This window comes from Gracilinanus agilis, chromosome 4 (genome assembly GCF_016433145.1).
Source record: "Gracilinanus agilis isolate LMUSP501 chromosome 4, AgileGrace, whole genome shotgun sequence".
Classification (NCBI taxonomy): domain Eukaryota; kingdom Metazoa; phylum Chordata; class Mammalia; order Didelphimorphia; family Didelphidae; genus Gracilinanus; species Gracilinanus agilis.
This window is the reverse complement of record NC_058133.1, coordinates 190036420-190060992: the sequence shown is the minus strand read 5'-3', so window position 1 is coordinate 190060992 and position 24573 is coordinate 190036420. Positions and strand designations below refer to the sequence as shown.

The 24573-nt window shown below is 43.0% G+C and overlaps 1 protein-coding gene across 1 annotated transcript in view; it reads left to right on the top strand.

The window, feature by feature from the left end:
• ODAD4 (outer dynein arm docking complex subunit 4) overlaps positions 1-23915 on the top strand; it is a 56624-nt gene extending 32709 nt beyond the window's left edge. Inside the window, exons 9-13 of the mRNA XM_044675089.1 lie at positions 4844-5040; positions 6343-6443; positions 10834-10918; positions 21979-21996; positions 23800-23915. Coding sequence (XP_044531024.1) covers positions 4844-5040; positions 6343-6443; positions 10834-10918; positions 21979-21996; positions 23800-23915 — 517 coding nt within the window. The remainder of the gene's footprint in view (positions 1-4843; positions 5041-6342; positions 6444-10833; positions 10919-21978; positions 21997-23799) is intronic.
• Positions 23916-24573: the final 658 nt, after the last annotated feature.

Sequence of the window (24573 nt, the reverse complement as noted above, 5' to 3'; positions counted from 1 at the left end):
CCCCCCCCCCCCGCCCTTACCTCACAGAGAGGAGGGAGGAAGTGCTGCTGGGCAGAGGGATGTGAAAAAATGTTGTCAGGTGAGGTGGAGAGGGGGAGGGGAGCAGCTCCACCCGAGCCCCTCTGCCTTTCTAGTAATGAACTCTGGGGGTGGGGAGTGGGGAGGGAGGTGGCCGCATGCCCACAGAAAGCACTTTGCGTGCCATAGATTTGCCATCACTGATATAGACTAACATGTTGTCTGGCAGTCCCAAACTCTCAGCTGTCCTCCCATGCTGTAACTCAGTTCCCTGCCTTGACCTTTAGGTATCTCTCTAGTTTCAGTGATGCATCAGTGCATCCACTTCAGTCCTTCCTAGCTGGTCTTGAGTGCCGAATTTCTAGTTGGCTAATACCACTCTGTTTCTGGCTACTTGGACTACTTTGAGTCACCTCCCTAGGCTCAGCCTCTTAGGTGTTTCTGATTTTTAAAATCACAATACTTCTCATACTCCACCGGGCTAGTACAATGATCTATGATGTCTAGAACCCCCAACCCGCACAATCGCAAAGTAAAGGGGATGTATAGTATCATAACCTAAAACAAGAAGCAAAGTTTAGAAGTCCTTGGCAGTTAGCACACAACTATAGTTAGTGTTACAGCTAGTGTTATAAAGTATTCTGATTTAAACCATGAAGTAACCATCTTTCATAAAGCAAATAGGACATTGGAGTGAAGGTCGATGGTGGCCTGGAAGCATCCACCAAGAAAGACTAAGAGGCCAAATGCAAAACAAAAAGGTCAAAGAGTGAAACAGAATTAAAATGAAAATCTAAATGAAACCATCAGTGAGAGAAAAAGTAAAATACATTAAAGGAAATAAAAACAGACCTCAAAAAGAAACAAAAATATGTGGCAAAATTTTAAAATCTGAAAAGCAATGAAACCGTTATAATGTTCAACTGGCAGCAGTTTTTTCTAGTAAGAATTATTTTTTAAAATTCAATTTTATTTTATTTTTCCTCTTTCCCACCCAATGAAAAAGCAACAAAAAAACTCTGCAAATCCAAACCTGTTCCAAACATGTATAGTCAAGCAAAACAAAGACCCTCATTAGCCATGTCCTAAAAAGAACTATGTTCAGTCTGTGCTTAGTCTGTTACCTCTATTTGGAGTGAATCCTTTGGAATTGTGGACGGTTATTGTGTTGCTCAGAGTTCTCTAGCCTTTCAAAGTTATTTATCTGTGTGGTGTTGCTGTTATATAAATTATTCTCCTAGTTTTACACACTTCACTTTGCAACAGTTCATACACATCTTCCTAGGATAGGAGTTTTTTATTTTTTTATTTTTATAAAAACCCTTACCTTCTCTCTTAGAATCAATTGGTTCCAAGGCAGAAGAGTAGTAAGGGCTACTGATGGGCAACCTTTAGAGCTTGGGGTGTCAAAATTCACCAAAAAAAACAAGCATAACTCAGGTGGTGTGTCACTTCGAGAAAAAAACAACAACAACATAATTTCGTGATATTTATAGTCTAAATAACAAAAATGTATAATTATAATATATAATGGAATAAACCAAAATAGGTAAATCAATATAGGAAGAATTGTAATCTATAGTGCACAGAGTGTCTACACTACAGCAAATGTTTCATCCTCGGTGTGCGGTCCCATACTTCTCTGTATGTGGCTGCATGTAGCCGCATATCATCGAAAATAGCTACACGTGTCAGTGCTGACATGTGTCACAGGTTTGCCATCACTGGGCTAGGCAATGGGGGTTAATTGACTTGCCTAGTGTATACAGCAAGGAAATGTCTGAGGCCACATTTGAACTTAGGACTTCCCATCTCAGGCTTGGCTCTCAATCCACTGAGCCACCCAGCTGCCCTCCTTCCTAGAGTTTTCTGAAACCTTCCCTTTCATCATTTCTCACAGCATAATAGTATTCAACTGCATTCATATATATAACTTGTTCAGACATTCCTCAATTGATGGGCATTACCTCAGTTTCTTTTGTTTTTTATGAATTAAATTATGAATTTTGTTTGTTTTTTAAATTATGAATTATTTTTTCAGTCACATGTAGAAACTTGACAATTGTTTTCTCACTTTTTTTCTTTGTGGCAATAAGAATAAATGTTTTAATATAACTGGGTATGCAATTCATCTTGTTCTAGAGAAGCCATCAACCAGATATAATGTCAATGGTAGACATTTTCCATTTAGTTCTTTTAAAAAGATATTTAAATTTATATTTAGAATAAATTTTTGAGAATTGTTTTCTGACATTTTAGGATTAGGTTTTCTCCCTCCTTCCTTTTCTCCACCCTCTCCCTGAGGCAGTAAATTGTCTGATATAAGTTATACCAATGCTTTCATGCAATACTTATTTCCATATTGCTCATGTTGTGATAGAGGACACATCACGCCCACAAGAAAAATCTCATGAAGGAAATAAAATGAAAAGTGACATGCTTTGATCTTCATTCAGACTCCAAGAGTTCCTTCTTAGGCTGTGCATAGCATTTTTTATTATGAATCCCCTGTAGTTATCTTGGAGACTTGCTTTGCTGATAATGGTTCAGTCCTTCCCAGTTGATCATCGTATAAAATTTCTGTTACTGTATACATTGTTCTCCTGGTTCTGTTCACTTCACTTTGCATCAGATCATATAAGTCTTTCCAGGTTTTCCTGAACTCATCCTGTTGGGCATTTCTTATAGCATTCTTATAGCATATAGTAATTTTTTATATGCCATAACTTATTCATCCATACCCCAAGTGATGGACAGCACCCCCACACACACACACACTCTGTTTCCAATTCTTTGCCACTACAAAAAAGGCTGCTACAAATATTTTGGTATAGGTAGGTCCTTTCCCCTTATCTCTGATATCTTCCTGAAGCCAGGTAAATACCAAGGTTCCAGGACTCTCAATAAAAGATTGTCTTCGCATCTAAAAAGGAATGAGCTCTTTTCAGATTTGAACGGATCATCTGTTCTTTGTAAAGGATCTGAGAAGCTTGTTTGCCTATGAGACCAGGAAGGCTGGTCAACGGTCCACAGAGACAGAGGACTTGCCCCCAAGGCATACTTGTACCCTTTCCCTAGCCAACCAAAATTTTGCTTGGACCAACTGGAGAGATAAAGATTTGGAAATATTCTGGTTATGAAGTCTCTCACTGAGGCAACTCAGTCCTCAGTGGAAGAAAAAAGAAAGACCAGCCTCCCCCACCCCCTTTTTTAAATCCTTACCTTCCATTTTAGAATCAATAATGTGTATAAGTTCCAAGGCAGAAGGGGTAAGAGTTAGGCAATGGATGTTAAGTGACTTGCCCAGGGTCACACAACTAAGTAGTGTCTAAGGCCACATTTGAACCCAGTACCTCCTGTCTCTAGGCCTGGCTTTCAATATACTGAGCCACCCAGCTGCCCCTAGGAAAGATCAGTCTTTCCTAGCTTACTGGAATGACACTACTCTTTCATTTGTGTGGGTGAAGGCAACCTCAGACATTTCTATTAGTGCTAGCATAAAGGTTCCTTCTCTTTCTGACAGAGTACAGTAATACCCCAGCTGAGGATTGAAACTGAACTTAGAAGTGGAAAAAGGGAGTCCATAAGGTGTGGGTAGGAGAGCAGGGGCGGCCATCTAGAAAGGGCACTAAGATATAGGAGCTATGTTGCTGAAACTCCCCAGACTAGAGACTTCAGGGCATCTATTCTTGTACTGTATTTCCTTATTCCTCTTTTAGAAATTTAAAGCCTTTTCTTTAAGGCATAGGGAAAGGCTATTTACTTTTCTTTGTTTTAGATGTTTAGTTTTAACCATAAGTCTGAGTGTATTTATTGGAAATAAATCTTGAAAGAACACAATGGAAAAGGTTGTATCTTCAAAGGAGAGAGACCGGGACAGAGAATTACATGTTCTTTATACAGCTCCTTAGAGCAGAGGATGAGTGTATGCAGAGGAACTGGGAAACCCATTTAGAAAATGGATCGGTAGTAGGGTGTGAGGGGACAAATAGGAACAGCTCGACAGTGCTACTCACCACACCAGAAAACCCTGCTTCTTAGGCAATTTTCTTATTCTGCCTTCTTTTTCAGAGACCAAGTTTGAATCCTATTTTCAGCTCTCAATACTTGTGTTATTTTGGTCAAGTCATTTAACCTCACTGAGCAAATAGGGTAAATTATACTTTAAAAAAACCCAACAACCTTACCTTCTGTCATAGAATCAATACTAAGTATTGTTTACAAGGCAGAAAATCAGTAAGGGCTAGGCAATGGGGATTAAGTGATTTGTCTAAGGTCACTCAGCTAGGAAATGTCTGACACCAAATTTGAACCCAGGACCTTCCATCTCTAGGCCTGGCTCTTTTCACTGAAACACTTAGTTGCTTCCATTAAATTATATGTAAAATCACATTCTCACAAAGCATTTTGCAAACTATCAAATGGTGTATAAATATGAATGGCTATTGTCTCAGTGTCTTATGTTATTAGTATCTTTTGATGAAAAATTCAGAATGGTGGGGAGCAAAGAGAAACTAGTAGCAAGAAAGTCTGTTTGGCTTATCATGGCAAAGAGCTAGTCCAGAGGTGAGGGAGGTTCTGAACTTGGGTGGTGGTAGCAGAGGGACTGGGAAAGGTGGGGTTGGGGGGGCCACATTTGAAAGATATTTCAGTGCAGAATTAGCAAGAGTTCACAGCTGGTTGGATTTGGGAGTGAGGGACAGATGCATAGTCTAAGATAACCTCAAGGTGTTGAGCCTGGGTAACTGGAAGGATGAAGGATTGTTTTCACATTTGTGAAAGGAGCTTCTTCAGAGCTGGCTCCCTCACCCTGGCCTTTTCCCAGGTGGGAAGAGAAGATCCCTCTTGCAAAAACCAGTCTGGAGAAGACGTGGCTGTTCCACGAGATTGGCCGTTGCTACCTGGAACTCAACAAGCCGTGGGAAGCTCAGGAATATGGGGAGAAGTCCCAGGCGTGTGCCGAAGAGGAGGGTGATGTTGAGTGGCAACTCAATGCCAGTGTTCTGGTGGCCCAAGCACAAGGTACAGACGAAGCCCCAACCCTCCCTTCCCCTTTTGACTCCAGCCACAACTCCTATGTATGCCATCAAACTGTCCTGACTTCCCCTGGGCAACCTCATGGTGTCGTCCACTTAGGGCTGCCCAGTCTGACTATGAGTACTACACTATCCCACAGTGTTGTGTCTCTGGCTGGAATGATCCAAACTTAGTCAAGTAATAATTGAGCCACTACTGTGTACAGGGCAGGGCATGATGGGGTTGAGGGAAGGGGAGTGTAAGGGAGAAGAAATGGTTTCTGCCTCATGGAGCTTATACAATCTATCATAGGGGAGGGAGGATTTAAATTAGGTAAGAAAATGCAGGTAAAACAAGTCATAAGGCAATGAAGAGCAAGTGCCAGGTCTCATACATGCCCCACCCCACCTTACCCACATCCTTTGTTGTTTGGTTCATGTTTAAGTCTCCCTGGGACCCCCCTCCTCTTGAGTATGCCCATCCCTGTCCAGGAGTTTCAACCAGTCTAATGGCAATGAACTTGCCAGGTACTCAGTCAGACAGGGGCAAAGCTAGTTTGGAGGGACTCACACAGACATGTCTGAAGGACACTTAATTAAGTTAAGGCATGCTTAAGTGCCAAGTAACATGGGAGCTTGTACCTGCTAAAAGGGTGCAGTGACAGCATGACATTGGGGTGAGGAGAGGAGGCAGCGCTACCCCACTCTCTGCAGGCTGAGGGATTCTCAGAATAAACCAAGTCCTGAGAACCAGTGGGGAGCCCAGTTATGCTTTTCCACACAATGGATTTGCTCCTGATCAACTTCAATATGCCAAGTGGGGGTGGGAGAGAGATGGGAAGCAGCATGGAGCAGGGGGAAAGTACACTGGCCTTGGACTTGAGACATTTGGGTTCAAGTGCAAGTTTTGCCACTCAGTTATGAGATTCTAGGTAAGTAACTTTGCCTTAGTTTTCTTAAATCTGTAAAATGAGGGGGCCAGATGGAACCATCTCTAAGGCTCTTCTAGGGCTATGACTCTTAAGTTCAAAGACTTGGGAAAAGAGATGGGATGGGTCAAAAAGCATGGTACCGACTAGCTCATTGATGTTGCCCTTGTGCCTGGAGGCCAATTGGATTAATCCAGGTAGCTTGGAGGTAGTCCTGCGACTTCTTTGGCTTTTGGTCCCCAGTTGCTCATCTTGGTGTGACATGCTAAGTCCCTGGTACCCTGGATGAATGGTTGACCTGGCAGACCAGAGGAGTCATGGGACCCACGTACTACTGTCTGTTATTAATAAACACAACCTTTTCTCCCATTTCTTTACAGTTAAACTGAAAGACTATGAGTCTGCAGTTAGCAACTTTGAGAAAGCCTTGGAGAGGGCAAAGCTCGTCCATAATAATGAGGCCCAGAACGCCATCATCAGTGTAAGTCTGCTCCTCCTGCCTCTCATATCCAGAAAGGGGACATAGGGGTTTCCAGAAAACCAGCCTTGCATTTTTTTCCACTTTCATTGTCTCTACATGCCCAATGCCTAGTAGTAGTAGGCACTTAGTAAATACATCTGGATTGATCAATCCACTGATCAGTTCACCTCAAGCAATCAACTATATCTTCTTTACCCACCATGTAGTAATCCTCTACCAGGGATAGTATGGGAAACAGTAAGGACAAGATTCCATTTTTAGTCTCAAGGAACTTATACTGCAGTTAGGGAGACAAGATTTAGTCACAGAATGATAAGGGAGACAAATAGCAGGATAAAGAGTGAAGTTCTTGACAGATAATAATCAGTGCAGCAGAAGTTCCAAAAAATGAGAAATAGCTGGAGGTAGTTGAGAAGTCTTCATGGAGGAGGGAAAATTCCAGCACTTAGCACGGTGTCTGGCACACAGTAGTAGGTGCAATTCCACTGGGTTTTTCAATGTGTCATTGATCAAGACCTATTTCCATATTATTAATATTTGCACTAGGGTGATCATTTAGAGTCTACATCCCCAATCATGTCCCCATCAAACCATGTGATCAAGCAGTTGTTTTTCTTCTGTGTATCTGCTCCCGTAGTTCTTTCTCTGGATGTGGATAGCATTCTTTCTCATAAGTCCCTCAGAAATGTCTTGAATCATTGCATTGTCCAGCCCATTTGAAGTATCTATCCAAGATACAATTTTAGGAGTGATCCCCCGCCCCATATCCTAGCTCTTTAGCTTGTTTTGCCCTCACATGGAGTTCCCTCTAGAAAACCTCAAAAAATAGTTCACATATAATTTATGTCTAGATTTCCAAAGATATGAGTAAAAGACTCCTTTTCCTTATAGCATAGCATTCAAAGAAACAACATCTATCAGGAGTAGGTTGGCCTTTCACCCCATAGAAAATATAGAAATAATTCACAAATGCCCTTAAACAATCAAGAAAATCATCTGCCTTCTCTGATGAAACCCATTCCCCCCCCCTCTCCCCTCCAAAAAGGCACCACCCAGTTTCCCAAATTCCCAGAAACACCCTGTTAGGGACAGCCTGATTCAAACCGGCAACCTGTTCAGGTTCCAGGTTGGGATGAAATGAGGCACCCGTGGGTTTTTCAGCAGTAGAAAGGAGGAACAACAATGCTAAAGGAACACTTAGCCTGGGAAGACTTGGCTCCCTTGTTTCCAAAGGGAAATAGTTCAGGTCATCAGGGTAAAGAGTAGTGACTCTTGGGACATGGGCCAAATCAGAAGGGCTCAGACCGGATGTGGGAGGACCTTTTTATACCCTTAGGAAGCCAAGTCAACAAGGCCAGCTTGAGCCATCCTGGGCTGATCAACACCTGGCCTTGAAACCTATTAGGGGAAAATTAATTGGGGCTGGGGGAGAGGTGAGACAGTAGAGAGAATTGGGGAGCATTGGTAGGTAGTTACTGCCTTATCACACACTCTGTGGTTTAGATTCCATTTAGAATGAAAAAAAAAAAGGGAACCTTCTGACACTCCAGGGAGTCATACTTGCATCCCAGAGACCCAAATAGGCATTTTGCCATATAGTACTACTCTGAAAGCTTTGATTCCCCCCCATTTGAAAACCATATTTGAGGTTTCTAGAGAGGCGAAACCCTTTCCTGACTCCCACCTCCCATCAAACCTGTACTGTCTGAATAACACACAGTCATGGAGGAGGGCAATGCTTAGGTCTCTTTTGCTCCCTTATATTATGACTTAGTCCCCTACTATATTATTCAGAAAGTTCTGAAGACCACATACATAATCTTCTCAATAGGTTAGCCATGACCCAAATCCAGTTACTAAACCCCAAACCCAAATTCCTAAAGATTACATTTTAGTTTTTTAAATTTTTTTTAATTTGGACAATTTTTATTTAATCAAGAATATTTTTCCATGGTTACATGATTCATGTTCTTTCCCTCCCCTCCTCCCCCCCCCCCCATGGCTGATGCGTAATTCCACTGGGTTTTACATGTATCATTGATCAAGACCTATTTCCATATTATTGATATTTGCACTAGGGTGGTACAACTGCTTGATCACATGGGTTGATGGGGATATGATTGGGGATGTAGACTCTAAAAGATTACATTTTAGGATGTTTCCCCCCTCTAAGGGGCTGGCACTGGCCAGAAACTCCCCTTTCTCTTGATCGAAGACTGAATTCTTAAATACTCAAAATTGGGATGGTTAGAGAGGCAACCTTGAGGCTGATGTTGGCTTTGTACTCTTCTTTCTCTTCTTAGAAGTCTGGCTTCCAGGACTCTCTGGGTACTCACCACTGTCCAGCTGGGAGACAAGGATTCAGGAACCTTACTCTTAGGCCATAAGCAATCTTTTGGTTGCCAAGTACACGAGATAGAGTCATAATTTTAAGTTGATCTGAGGGAACTCTTCTGATTAACTCACTTACAAGCATTCACTGGCACAGCAGGTTGTAGGCTATGCCTGGCTCAGGCTGGGCTGAGAGCTCAGGTTCAAAATTGGAATGAAGTCCACCCAACAGAGAACAAAAAGAGATTTACTTAACCATATCGAGGAAGGTACATTTCAAGCAAGGAAGGAGATAGCATTGATTAATTGATTCTCTTGAGTCTAGCTTTCTTGTTCTTGTGCCTGAGGGTGGCTAACTGGGCATTTAAAGTACACTCAACTTTTATCTATATATATGTATTTTAAAAAAAAACTTATTTAATTTAGAATATTTTTCCATGGTTCCATGGTTCATGTTCTTTCCCTCCCCTCCAACTTCTCCCCTCCCCACCCCTGGAGCCGACCCACAATTCCATTGGGTTTTACATGTAGGATTGTATATCTATATTTTAAACCCTGACCTTCTAAGGCAGAAAAGCAGTAAAGGCTAGGCAAGGGCGGGGAAGGGGGGAGGGTCAAGTGACTTGCCCAGGGTCACACAGCTAGGAAGTGACTGAGGCCACATGTAAACCAAGGATTTCCTGTCTCCAGGCCTGGTGCTCTATCCACTGAGCCATCTAGCTGCCCCCTCAATATTTTACTGAGGGCCAATCATTGTTCTAAGCTCTGAGGCTACAAAATGGGGCAAAATAGAATCCCTGCCCTCAGGAGTTCACAATCTAATGAGGAAAGGGACTTAGGGAGAAAAATGCTACCCACCACCACTAAAAGAATTGTCAGAGTCTGAATGCAGATCCAAGCATACCATTTTTTACTTCATTTCCTTCATGAGTTCTTTTTTCCTATATGTAATATGTATTTCTTTCATGGCCTGAGGAATATGGAAATACATATTGTATGACAACACTAGTATAATCTATATCAGATACTGTCTCGGAGGGAGAGAATCTGCATCTCCAAATATCAGAAAACAATTATTAAAAATTGTTTCAGCATGTAATTGAAAAAAAAATTTTAATATAACCTAATGGGGGAGACATTAAGAAAACTATTTACAAACAAGCCATATGCAAAACAATTAGGAAATAGCTATAGTTAAATTAATTTTTATAAGAGATCCAAATGCAGTATGATTCTTAGAGCCCTCTGCCTTCTTTCTTCTTATTACTGTCACTTTTCCATTGTTATTGTATACATAGAAGGCTGCAGGAAGAGGACTTATGCAGGAAGAAGCCTGCATAAGACAGAGGGCCATTTAACAATTTTTATTTGTGACATGGGTCACCCTGGACAAAGAATTCATTGTCTCTTGGCCAACCTGAGCCATTAGAAGTGGTGAGAGTGGTCATGAGCCATTGCTGGGTCTACCAAAGCCACCTTATTTTTAGCTCGTTAGACCCTACCAAAGCTAATTTCTGTCATGACAACGAAATAGAACAGATTCACACCATGATTATTGTTTTTCTTCCAGTTGTATCCAATTCTGTGACCGTTTAGGGTTTTCTTGGCAGAGATACAGGAGTGGTTTGCCATTTCCTTCTCCAGCTCATTTTACAGATGGGGAAACTGAGGCAAACAGGGTTATGTGATTTGCTCAGGGTCCCACACCTAGTGAGTGCCTGGGGTTGGATTTGAACTCAAGCAGATGAGTCTTCCTGGCCTGGCATCTATCCACTGCACCATCTAGCTGCCTCACATAGCAGTGAATAATTGATGGTTTCATTTACACTAAACATGAGTGCCAAGGGGATAGCAAAAATAAGTAGTAATCGGCATCGGGTGGGAGCTTGGGGTCAGTGGAGAGTAGAGCATACTGGGACTTGGTCATCAGGGAAGAGTTTTTTTGTGGATAGGCTTTATATTAGAGGAAAAAGGAGGTGGCTAGGTAAATTGGGTAGGTCTATTAGCTATTTAAAGTCAACAATAATTGATTTTTACCTTTCACTTCTGCCACCTGTAGGCTTTGGATGACGCCAACAAGGGCATTGTTGAAGAACTGAGGGCAACTCGAGGCACTGAGAATGCCAGAGATAAGAAAGACAAAGGTAAGATATATTCCTGGAAGTCTAGAGAGGGAGTCTGAGGAAGTAGGGAGAAGGGCAACAAAGGCTTTATTTCCTGTCCTTGACCTATTCTATTTCTTTCCCCTGTGAGGTGGTTTGTTGCTATGTTCTCTGTGTTCTTCTCTCAGTTCTACACAAATACTACAGTAGCTTTAGCCAAAAGGGCAGACTGAAGCCCCTGAGCATTTGGGTCTGATTTCTGGTCAGCGACCTCAGGCCTTTTCTTCTGGCTCAACTGGCCCCTGGGGGACTGGCTAAGGAGCAGCCTTCAGACTCTTCCCCTGCACAATCTTTTCCAGAATACAGGATTGTAGAATCAGAATCAGAAGGGACTTCAGTGATAATCTGGTTCAGCTTCTCCATTTTCTTTTTCTTTCTTTCTTTTTTAAAAAAAACCCTTTCCTTCTGTCTTAGAATCAATACTAAGTATTGGTTTCAAGGCAGAAGAGCAATAAGGGCTAGGCAACTGGGGGTAAATGACTTGTCCAGGATCACCTAGCTAGGAAGTGTCTGAGACCAGATTTGAATCCCGTCTCTAGGCCTGGCTTTCACCCTACTGAGCCACCTAGCTGTTCCCTCCTCTTCTCTATTTTCTAGAAGAGGAAACCAAGGTCTAGGGAGGCCATCTGAATTGGCCAGGATTATGGAGAATGCATGAATCCAGATCTAATGACTCCAAAGCTAGCTCTTCCCATGAAACCAGATCACATGTTAAAAGTGCAGCTTTGTGACCGCAAAGCTGATACAAATGGGAAATCTGTATACTTGGCAGGCTTCCCCATCCTCTCATCTGCAGATCATGCAGGAGTCACTTGTAGAATGAGGGTAATCCAGGGCAACAGCATGGGTGGGAATGGCTTGTTCCCTGCCATGAAATCCATTCTCTGAGTGAGGAGAGGGCAGAACCCTAAAGTATTCTGGAACAGGCTTGAACTCCAACAATAAAAGCAACTCCCTAGGCTTTCTCTTGGCTGGCCTTTTATCTCCTCCAAATTGTAGCAACTGAGGGGCAGAGGTGGCATTTATATCCTCAAGGACAGAATCCGGTCTTTGAGATGTGTGGCCCAGCCTGAGTGCCATATATCAACATCCTTTCAACAAGCATTTATTAAAAGCCTACTATGTGCCAGGCGATTGTGACTCAAAAACCAGAGAGAAGCAGTGGAGTGTAAAAACAGTTTAAGGAAAACTTGGCAACATAGCCACTAAGCAAAGTCATCCAGATGGCATTCAAAGATGACAATGGAAAGAGGACTACAAACAAGAAAAATGGAGATTTGGAAAAAACCATCTCAACAAACTTTTCTCCAGTAAAGGATAGTGGAACCCTTACACTTGGACCCCATTATCATAGTCCCTGAAGTGCTTTACACAAAGACAGGAAAGCTAGCCAGATTAGATCAAGCACAGAAAAGATCTGTGCCAGAGGGGATACATTTGGGAGGTCATTGAAAGACTAGCATATAAGGTGTCTGAAGGGACAGGAAGATACAGCAAAGGAATGGAAAAATCTCAGACTTTTATTAATACCAAAAAAAAAAAAAAAAAAGTTGACTTGAGAAATAAATAACCACTGCTCTCCATGTCTACTCTTCCCTGTGTGTGTGTGTGTGTGTGTGTGTGTGTGTGTGTGTGTGTGTGTGTGTAGACATATGTCTATGTGTGTGTTAAGGCGGCAATGGTGGCGGATAGAGCTGGCCTCAAAACCAAGGAGACCTGGGCTCAGGTCCCACCTCTGACACATACTGGTTGTGTGACTGGATGAATCACGTCTCAGTGCTCTCTTTAGGACTAAGTTGGGCAGAAGGTGTGGACCTGCTTTGGTAGAGGAGGATTCCTTACCTGGAAATTGCTTAACCCAGGGCAATTACGGGGCCAGCCCCTATCCCTATCTTACTTTGTCCATGGGGAAAGTCTTTGAGTTGTAGTGAACAAGTCAGTTTTCACAAGCATTCTTATTATTCAACAATGGACCATATCTTTACCATGTGACAATTAAATGAAAGATGCAGACTATCAGTTACCAGTATGCTTGTTTGTGAAAGAGTATTTGATTTAGTACAACAAAATGGGGCTTCCTAGACCCAGCAAAGTGTCTCCCATCCATATAGATCAGTGGTTCCCAAACTTTTTTGGCCTACCACCCCCTTTCCAGAAAAAATATTACTTAGCCCCCTGGAAATTAAATTTTTTAAAATTATAATAGCAATTAATAGGAAAGATAAATGCACCTGTGGCCATCACCACACCTCTGGATCGCTGCAGCACCCACCAGGGGGCGGTGGCGCCCACTTTGGGAATCACTGATATAAATCAAGATCACTCAGGAGTCCTTAGAAGATGGAACGACAGAAATAACCCTGTTCAATGACCCTCTGCTAGTAAACATCAGACAAGGTATAAGACATGGAGATAGGCATATGCCCTCCAAAGATATTTGCCACCACACTGCAGATGATTTATAATAGCCAAGGGTCTGTTGAGGAAGGATCAAATTCCCTGGGAACTGGGGAGGTCCTTAGACATGCCTGTTGGCAGATAACACTGGCTGATATATAGCATCAAGCCTCAAGATATTGCAGATTCTCTGGAAGAGATATCTATAATAGTTACTCAGGGAATTTATCTGGATTGCCCAGATTTCAACACATTTAAATAAAAACCCTAGAGAACTCGCCCAACATAATATCTGGGACTGACAGTTCTGATGGACAATGTGCTAGTCTCAGAGTGGAAAGAAACAGGGCAGCCTAGATTGCTTTTCCTGACTACAGATTTCACCCATCTTTTCAATACTACCATTTTATCAGTGGTGTTGGATGGCAATGAGATCCTGAATACGCACTGCTTCAGAAGGACTAAGGACCATTGTCACCCAGAGGGCAGTGGAAAGGTCTATGGTGCCAGATGGCAACATGTCCCCAGTGAGGATATCCTCAAAGAATTAGATGACAAGAAGAGAAGACAGGCTGGTCAAGTGGCAAGAGCAAGAGGTGGCAGTAGAGAGTGTCCCACTGGTCCCCTTGCAATGTTGAGAGAAAGTGAGGAAAGCTTCCAGCACACTGGGTGGCCCCTTTCTGTTGAACTTTTAGAAGGACATGGACAAGAGTTGAACAGGTATGGATTGGTTTTGATTTTTATCATTGGAGGGAGCTGAATTGAAGAGATCATGGATCCATTTGAGTTTATGCAAGGCGCTAGGCATATAAAGACAAAAATGGAACAATCCCTGCCCTCAAGTTGCTTATATTCTACTTGGGGAAAGCCACATGTATATAGTCATTTTGCAAGTATAACATTTATGCAAAACAAATAATGAGTAATTTAGAGTGTGTGGGTAGGAAAGAGCATCAGCCATGGGGAAGATGAGGACAAGCCTTTATGGTACATGAGCTGGGCCTGGAAGGAATCTAGTAGTTTTCCAGCATAGATGTAAGGAGGAGGAGGAGGTGCTATGCTTCAGGCAAGGAGGTTCACCTGTTGAAAGGTGCAAAGGGGGGAGGTGGAATCTTATGGATGGTCAGCAGCAAGAAGACTAATTTGGCTGGAAATAGAATGTATGAAGAAGAGAATAATAAATTTGGAAAAGTTGGCTGGAGTCAGACTGGGAAGGGCTTTAAATGCCAAATGGAGGGGTTTTTATTTCTCCTGGAGATAGCAGGGAGACATGGGAGCTTCTTGAGCAAAGGAGTGACAGGGTCAGACCTGTGCTTTAGGAAGATCACTGGCAGCTGAGTAAAAGAACTATCAGAAAGCAGAGAGACTGGAGGTTGGGTAATAATCAAGGCAAGAGGTGCTAAGGATTTAGAATAGAGTAGAGGCGGTGGGAATGGAGGGAAAGAAACAACAGTGAGAGCCGAAGAGGTGGAATGAACAAGATTTGGCAACTGATGAGATGTGAGGAGTGACTGAAGCTGTGAACCTGGGTGACGGTAATAATAGCATTTACAAAGTGCTTTACACATGTTTATGCTTTAAATGTTATATATGGTGCTGTAGGTGTTATTATTTCCCCATTTTATAGATGAGAAAAGCCATACATTACATGATTTGCTCAGCGTCACACATCTAGTAAGTGTCTGAGGCATGATTGGAACTGAAGCTTTTTTTAAACCCATACCTTCTATTTTAGAATCATTATTAAGTATCAGTTCCAAAGCAGAAGAGTGGTAAGGGCTAGGCAATGGGGGTTAAGTGACTTGCCCAGTGTCACACAACTGGTGGTGTCTGGAACTGAAATTTTTCTGATTCAAATGCTTTAACCATTACACTCTAGATGCCTACAGATATGATTGAAATATATTATAGACTAGAAGATGATCTGTCTGATTCAGAGAATGATGATGTCCTTAACAGAGTAGGAAAGCTTGGGAGATGGAGCGGGCTGGGGAATGGAAGCCACGTTCTGTTTGGGACACAAGTTTGAGATGCCAGGGGGACATCCAGCTGAAGCTAACAGGCATTTGGCAATGTTCTAACATTTGCAAAGTTGTAACAGAGTGTAATACTACAAGGCCACGATGATGTGGGTCAGCCAGAACCTGTTGTTAATTCCTCCCACTGTCCTAGCAGATAAGGACAAAGGATAAGGACATTGTGTGCCTCTTATTTGCCTCCCAGGGATCCCAAGATGCTGCCTGGATGCTTTTAGTCTAATTGGGAACAAAAATAGCCTCATTGCTCAGGTGCCAGAAACCAGAGTCAGATCCCCCTCTGTTCTCTCCTGGGCAAAGCCAACCGGGTCATTGTGGTGCCCCCCCCCAAAAAAAGAGCTCCTTTGGGGTCCACTTTCTTGCAGGAGAGCGGCTGGATTACCCTGATGCTGCAGCAGGAGCTCATGAAAGCCAGAGCTCTTCCTTCTCTTAGGACACTGGACGAGGGCGAGGATGACCAAACTCTCATTTCGAAGGAGCCTTTAGGGGAGAGCTTTTTCTTTTTATGAAATTTAGTTAGAATACTTTTCCATGGTTACATGACTCACGATCTCCCCCCTCCTTCCGTCCCCCTCTCAGAGCTGACAAGTAGTTCCACTGGGTTATACACACATCGTTGCTCCATGTTATTCGTATTTTCCCTAGAGTGATCCTTTAAAGCCACGACCCCAGGCATATACCCATCGAACCACATGATCCATCCCTAGGCTTTTCTTCTGCATTTTGGGGAGAGCTTTTATTCATTCATTCATTCATTTGTTTGGGGGGGGGAATAAACAGAAGGTTTTTTTTTTTGCCAATTACATGTAATAACAAATTTCCACGTAAGTTTTCTGAAGTTATATGATCCAAACTGTTTCCCTTCTGGGGAGAGCTTTTAAAAAGAATCCATGAGTAACAGTCTCCGCAGACCAGGGGTGTTGGTCCTGCACTTCCGTCTTGGGGCTGAAGGTGGCAGCACAAGCATAGGTTTTGGTCTTCCCCGGGGCCACGAGAGGACGAGCGTCCAAGTTATCTCCATTGGAAGCTGGGGAGCCTGGGGTGGCCTCTGTCCCAGAGAAGGGCTGCCCAGAAATAGAAGGTGTCCGGGTTTTTTGGCAAAGCGTCTCTTGGGATGGCCAGTGCTCCAGTAAGACTTACTCGTTCCATTCCTTTCTTGGCCGGCAGCTCATCTTCCTCCCGAAGCCTCCCACTCAGTAATGAACACACAGCCCAGAGATTCCTCTCATTCAGAGAAGTTACAGAGTACAGTAAACAAAACTTAGCAAACGGGGAACGTAATGCGAGAGAGGGAGGCAGCCGAGGGCAGATGGAAGATCTGAGTTCAAATCCCAGCTCTGCCATGTTGCCTCCCCCTCAGGGACCCCGAAGTCTCTTCAAGCTCTACTGTCTATGATCCTATCCCCTTCTCTACCTTTTATAGCCCCTGTGTTCCCTCTCACGAACATATGTGCATTAAGGCCAAAGAGAAGAAGTAGGGACGAGTCCCCAAAAGAGAGTTCTAAGATACCCGGTCTTCTGGGTGTCTGCTTCTTCTCAACAGTGTTAACCCTGAGGCTACAGAGTGGTCCTCTCTGCCTGGCAATTGAGCTTAATGAATCTTTTTTTTTTCCTTTTTTTTTTAGATAAAATAATTGTGATTACCAAGGTTGAGGAAAATAAGAAAAAACAAAAGGGGGACGTGGATGTCTCAGAAACAGAGAGGAGGGATAGCATTAGAAAGAGGGGAAGACTAGTTTCATTTAAGGGAAAGAACAAGGAAAAGCTAGGGAAGAAAAGGGAGGCAAAAGAACAAGAGGAAGAGGAAAAGAAAGAAGAGGAGAAGGAGGAGGAAGAGGGGAAAAGAAGAAACAAAATATGAAACAGGAGGAGAAAATCCTGTATCAGATGGGTAGTGTACAACGCCACTTCCAGGTGTTGGGGTTTGGAAGGAAGCATCCTAGATCTTAGGCACTTATTGGACTGTAATTTCAAGGTGAGCATTTTAAAAGAAAAAGTATTTTTTGAAGCTAGGCTAAAATAGGCTCCTCTCCTGCCCTTCATTTAATTCCCTTCAAATACATATTTTCCCCCATATAGATCTGAGATTTTTAATCACATTTTGTCCTACTTTCCTTCCTAGAAGAGACCCTGGGAGTGAAATTGTTAACACAGGCTTAGTATACTGCTGCCACGTTTACCCCGGCTGGGGGGAATGACCAGAGAAACCCTGCCCCAAAAGCTAAGGGAGAAACACAATAGGGAAGCTTTGGGCTTAGTCCTTGATAGTCAAGCCAATTCAGCACACCAGACACTATCTATTGTATATAATGCACTGTGGAAGGCATAAGAGAGAGTTACAAATACAAACCTAAAATGGCTCCCCTTTCCTCTCAAAGGGTTTCCTCTCTACAAGATGGGATATGATATGGTCCCAGGGAAGTAATTTGAGGAGGGAGAGAATGCCAACAACTCTGAAGGTCCAGGATAGCTTCAGAGATTAGGTGCCTGGCACCAAGACTGAGCCTTTAAGAAATGTGTCAGAAGTGAGGAGAGAGACTCCATCAGGGAAATGTTGAATATATAGTCTGTATTGATTTTAGCAAACCATTTCATGGAGTCTCCTATGCTCTTCTTGTGAACAAGATGAAGAGAGAGGGTTACTTACATGATAGCACAGTTATCTTTGGAAACAGTTGGTTGGCCAAATCCAGAGAGTAGTTATTAATGATTCTTTAAAAAAACAACAACAACAAAAAACCTTATCTTCCTTGGAATTGATACTAAATATTGAGTCCAAGGTAGAAGAGTAGTAATGGCTAGGCAATGGGGGTTAAGTGACTTACCCAGGGTCACACAGCTAGGAAGTGTCTGAGGTCAAATTTGAACCCAGGTCCTCCTGACTCCAGGCCTGGCTCTCTCTATACACTGAGCTACCTAGCTGTTCCAAGAATAGTCATTAACAATTCAATGTCACCTTCAAAGTAGGGCCATGGGGTGCTTGGCCAATGTTGTCTAAAATGCTTATAAATGCATTATAGACATTGGGAGAATAGACGCAAAATATGCAGAGTTCAAAGTTTGGAGGTACAGCTAATCCACTGAATGACAGAATGACAGTGTCCTACTAGGGTAGGACATTGGGCTGGATCTGATAAGAGAATATTTAATATTAATTAAAGATCTATATTACTTATTTGTAATTATATTTCATGTTAATGAAATATTAATATTACTATAAAGACATATACTTGGGTATAAAAAAATCCACTTCCCAAGCACAAGATGGGAACGGAGGAGGGGCCTGAGGAGGTAAAACTAGATTGAAATTTACTTGAAAAAAATCTGTGAATGCTAGATTACAAATTCGAACTGTCAAAAGTATGGCTTAAGAAGGAAATTATTAAACTGGAAGGTGTCTAGAAGGGAGCAAAAAGGATGATGAAGAGCCAGAGATGATGCTGTAGGAGGATTACTCAAAGACAATGAGGATAGTTAGTATGTATTTCCAAGCATTTGATACACAGGCATATGGAAGAGGGCTTATTCACTGTTTGGTTCCAGAGGATGGATACAAGAGCAATGCGTAGAAGTTGGGAAGAACTGAATTTAAGATTGAGAGAATGAAAAACTACCTCAAAATCAGAATGATGCAAAAGTAGAAAGGACTGCCTCAAGATTGAAGGTGCCAAGGGCAGCTGGGTAGCTCAGTGGATTGAGAGCTAGGCAAAGAGATGGGAGGTCCTAGGTTCAAATCTGGGCTCAGACACTTCCCAGCTGTGTGACCCTGGGCAAGTCACTTGACCCCCACTGCCTAGCCCTTACCACTCTTCTGCCTTGGAGCCAATACACAGTATTAATTCTAAGACAGAGGTAAGGGTTAAAAAAAAAATCTGAGAGATGCCCCCTCCAATAGAGGTCTTTAAGTAGCTGAAGGGCTACTTTGGGGATGGGTATATTGTAGAAGGGTTTCTAGATTACATAGGGCTTGCGTTCTGGTCTTACAGTCTCCTAGCAAGCAGTGGGTAATCTGGAAACTTTTGAGTATGGGAATGACTGAGTACAGCTTGTGCCTTTTAGGAAAATAATTCTGGCAGCTGAATCAGAGAAAGGGAGACGCTGGAAAGAGGGAAACAGGGCGCCTACAACAAGGAGTGGCCAAAAAAAGAGTTGTAGCTTTGTGCTTGGAGAGAGAAGAATAGATGGGAGACATGTTCACAAGATCTGGGAAGTGACTGAATTTGAGAAGTAAGGGAAAGGGAAGAATCAAGACTGACTGAGGTCAGGGACCTGAGTAACCAGAAAGAGAGCAGTGCCCTCTACAGGAACTGGACATTTTAGAGGAGAGGCGAGATTAGAGGAGCATGTAGAATTTAAGATGCTGGCTGAGGTGGGATGGGGATATGGCTCAGTGGATGGAGAGCCAGGCCTAGAGAAGGGAGATGTCCTGTGTTCAAATGTGGCCTCAGACACTTCCTAGCTATGGGATCATGGGCAAGTCACTTAAGTCCTTGTCCAACCTTTACTATTCTTCCGCCTTGAAACCAATATTTGGTATTGATTCTAAGACAGAAGGTAAAGGTGTAAAAAAAAAGATGCTGATGGGATACCTAGATAAAGATGTCCAGCATTTGGAGATACAGGCCTAGAGTTCCCAGGAGAGAGGACTATCTATCTGAAAGGCCACTGTGTAGAGATGATTAGATTTCTGGGTGTAATTGAGATTACAAAGAGAATGTAGAGAAAGAAGAGAAGAGGACCCAATATGGAGCCTTGGGGCACATTCATGTTTTAGGGATAGGAGTTAGAAGATCCAGAAAGTGAGCTGGAAAGAACAGGTAGATGGGAGAAGAGCAGAGCCCTAGTAACCAAGGGAAGAGTGAGTATCCAGGGATGGGTAGAGATAGTGTCAAAAGGCTCGGGGAAAAGGGCAGCTGGGTAGCTCAGTGGATTGAGAGCCGGGCCTAGAGACAGGAGGTCCTGGGTTCAAGTCCGGCCTCAGACACTTCCCAGCTGTGTGACCCTGGGCAAGTCACTTGACCCCCATTGCCTACCCTTACCAATCTTCCACCTATAAGTCAATACACAGAAGTTAAGGGTTTAAAATTTAAAAAAAAAAAAAAAGGCTGGGGGAAAAAAAAAATGACTTTTTAAAAGTCCATGCAAGACCTAACCTCCCTTTGCTTTGATCACAAAATATGTATTGCCAACTCATTAAGCAAATCCTCTCTACTTGTGCCCTTGATTTTATTCCTTCTGGCCTTGAGCCTCCATAACCCTAGCCCTAGCATTCAGTCTCTCTAATGTAACTTCAGCTTCTTCCTTGCCACTGAGTCAGTCCCATTTACCTTCAAACATGCTCTGGTTTTCCTAGTCCTAGAACAAACTGCACCCCCAAAAAAACAAAACCCTAACACCAAGTTTAAAAACATACAACAAACATTCCTTTAAGCCAGGATTTAATCTGGAGTTGTTGAATTCACATTAATATCTGTGCCTTCACCTATATATGTATGTGTGTATATATTTATATATATTATTATTATTATTATTATTATTGTTCAGTCTTGTTTCAGTTGTGTCTGACTCTTTGTGACTTCATTTGGGTTTTTCTTGGCAAAGATATTGGGGTGGTTTGTAATTTCCTTCTCCAGCTTATTTGGCAGATAAGGAAACTGAGGCAAACAGGGATAAGTGACTGACTTGTCCAGGGTCACATAGCTAATAAGTGTTTGAAGCCAGATTTGAATTCAGGAAAATGAGTTTTCCTGACTCCAGACCCAGCACTCTATCCACTGCACCACCTAGCTGCCCTTTATGTATGTGTATATACTATATGTATGTTTGTAAAAATGTATTTTCTACATATACAAACATGATTCTGGGAAACGGAGCATTAGGCTTCACTGGCCTGTCAAAGGAGGGTACAAGGTAAAAATGGTCAAGAACTCCAGCTTTAACCTTTGGAACCCATTCAGTTATAGGCCTATCTTTCACTTCCCCTTCTCTGCTACACTTTTTGAAACCGTTTGTGCCCCCTCAACCACTTCATTAATCCCTTGCCTTCCAGCTCCCAGAATTCATTCCCCCCCCAACCACATTTTGATGACCCTATTTTCTCACTTATGGGCAAGGGCCTGATCTAAGGAGAGAGAGAATGGGATTCCTCCTTCTCCTCCTTTCCTTGATCTCTCTGCATTTTCACTTACTTGTTCATATCCTCTTAAATGGATATCCTTGCCTCACCATGATGATAATTGTTCAGTCATTTCACAACAGCTGTGTCTGACTTTTTGGGACCCTATTTGGGATTTTCTTGGCAGAGATACTGCAGTGATTTGCCATTTCCTTCTCTAGCTCATTTGACTGACTAGGAAACTGAGGCAAATGGAGGGTAAGTGACTTGCCCCTCACACAACTAGTAAATATCTGAGGCCAGATTTGAACTCGACTCCAAGCCCAGCATTCTACCTATGACTTATGCTACCTTGGGTGCCCATAATAATAATAGCTAACATTTATATAGTCCTTTAAATGTTTACCCAGTGCTTTCCATATGTTACCTCATTTTATCCTCACAACAACCATGTGAGATAAATGCTATGATTGTTGCCATTTTCTTTTTTACAGATGTAGAAGCGAAGCAGTCAGAGGTTAAATAACTTGTCCAAGGTCACACAGCCAGTAAGTGTCTGAGGAAGAATTGGAACTCAGGTCTTCCTGATTTTAAATCAACACTCTCTTTATTGCATCATCGGGCTTCCTATCTTTGTTCTTCTATCTTTCAGAGCAGAGTGGTCCTGTGCTGGCTCCTTTGAATGGGTCCTCATCTTTTTCCAGACTGCTTTATGTAGGTGTCCCTTAGGGGTTTGACCCCCCCACTCAGGATCACTGGGTTTCAAACTAAACCACTGGAGACTAATCCAAACCCTCATTTTATAGATGAAAAAAAAAACCAGCCCTTTTCTCTCTTTTATACTCCCAGTCGAATTAATTAATCAAGAATTAAGTACTTGTTCAAAAGATTGTGCTAGGAGCTGAGGATACAAAGTAAATAAATGTCCCTTTTCTCAGTGGGCTGAGAGGGAACAATGTGAACACAAATAAATGTATACAAGATAATTTCGGATAATGAAAGGGCACTGGGTGATCAGGCACTGGGTGGCAGCCCCACTAAACCTCGAAGGGAGGAAGACATGGGATCTAAGGGGCAGAAGTGAGGAGGGAGGAGATGCTAGGCAAAGGGAGAGGCAAGAGATAGAATATCACCAATAGGAAACTGCAAGAAGGTTGTCGAGCAGCTTGCATGAGGGAGAGTTGTGAATGAGTCTGAGGCAGACTGTGACCAACTTTAAATGCCAAGCAGAAGAGTTTATATTTCAGAGGCAAGAGGAAGCCACTGGATCCTCTTTACCAGGAGAGAGACATGATCAGGAATATTACTTTTGACAGGCTGGATGGGAGGGAGGAGAGCCTTAGAGCTGGGTAATCCATCTATTGGCATCAAGTAGGAGGTAATAGGAATAGCTCAGAGGTGACAAGGGTCTGAACTAGGGTGGTGGCCATGGAAGGAGAGAGATAATGGACCCAAAATGTATTGTGTAATTGAATACAGAAGATAAGGGAAAGGGAAGAGTCAAGGATGACTATCAGGTTATGATCCTGGGTGATTGTAAGGCTATTCTTGGCATAAATAGGGCAGTTAGGAGGCAAGATGGTTTGGGGAGGGGGCTAATCATGAGTTCTGCTTTGGCTTTGGGATCAAAATTTATGTGTCTACCACTTGCTTCTCCTTCTGACTTCTTTCTGTATCTGATACCATAATTATCTGAGTACCCAGGTTTATATCCATGGATTATCTGTGGCTCTTTCTTCTCCATTATCTCTCATATCCAGTTGATTCAGGGGATTGGGTTGGAGCATTTCCCATGTAGCTAAAAAATGTGGGCTTTAGCTCCATGGGGAGGGGGGATACAAACTCCAGCCCCTAGCATATATAGGGTATGAAGGATTAGGGGCTCTTGGTGGGATCCTTGGTCCTTGTGAAGGAGGGGGAGGGGAGAAGAGGGAAGATTGTGCCATGTAGGATTGGTGACTGAACCAGGAACAGCTGCTTACTCTCTTGGCTATAAGGATCAAGGTGAGATTGTTTCTGTTCTCTTTTACTGGGACACAGTCAACATCAGTTCTCCCTTGGACTTCCAGCAAGAGAAGGAAAAAAATCCCCCTCTCCCTGCCCTCAGCTCCATGTAGTGACAGCATAAATATGGCAGCAAGAAAGCCTGTACTTACTTACCTAGGCAGCCCTAAGACTGGAGTTCAAAAGACCTGGCTGTCTCTTCCATCTTGTTTCTTTCCTTGAGCTTTCCTCATCAAACAGCAATGCTGAGAAACGCACAACTCTAGCCCTAACACCTGCCTCCCAAGTTAAAGTCCCTGAATCTGTGCCAGTTGGCCAGAGGCAGGAGCTTCTTGCAGCTACATTCTCAGAGAAGATGACCACCCCCAAGAGGGTGCTACAGCTGAGAGAACTAAGAAAGCTTTGCCTAATTGGAGCCACTTCCTAGGAGAACAGGTACGGTTGCAGGGAGTGCCTTCCCCCGCCCTCCCCCAACTAGCACTGACTCAGGGACTCTGAACTGGCACCACCCTGCCCATGCCAATCAAACTGGTCCAGCGTCTGTACCCTAAGCATGCCATGTTCGTTTCTTGTCCCGTCCTTTTAAGCCTCTCTCTGTGCCAGGAATGCCCCTTTGTTACTTACTGGAGTCCTAAGCATTCTTTAGGAAGCCCAACTCAAATGCCACCTCTTTCAGGAAACCTTCCTACCTTGATCAATAAAGACCTTTTTGTTTCCAACATCGTCTATCATTTTTGTAACCACCACATAATATGAATTCTGTGTCTAATCTCTGTACAGAGCTGCAAGCTCCCTCTTATCTAAACTTTGTATTGCTCTCGGTACAGTTTCCACTTAATAAAGTTTGTTTAACGAATAAATATGGATCTTCACAAATGAGACGAGATTGTATAAAAGCAGACCATCTCAGCCACGAGAATGGAGGAACGGAGAATGTAGGGAACCCGGTTTCGGAAAAAAAGGAAAACGGGCAGAGGTCGGGCAGAGGCTTGTAGAAGCCTGCCCCACGCCTTGTGAAACCCGGGAGGGAGTAGTCAGGGCCACAGAGATGACCCGCTTCATTTTGTTGCTCTAACCATTTCCCC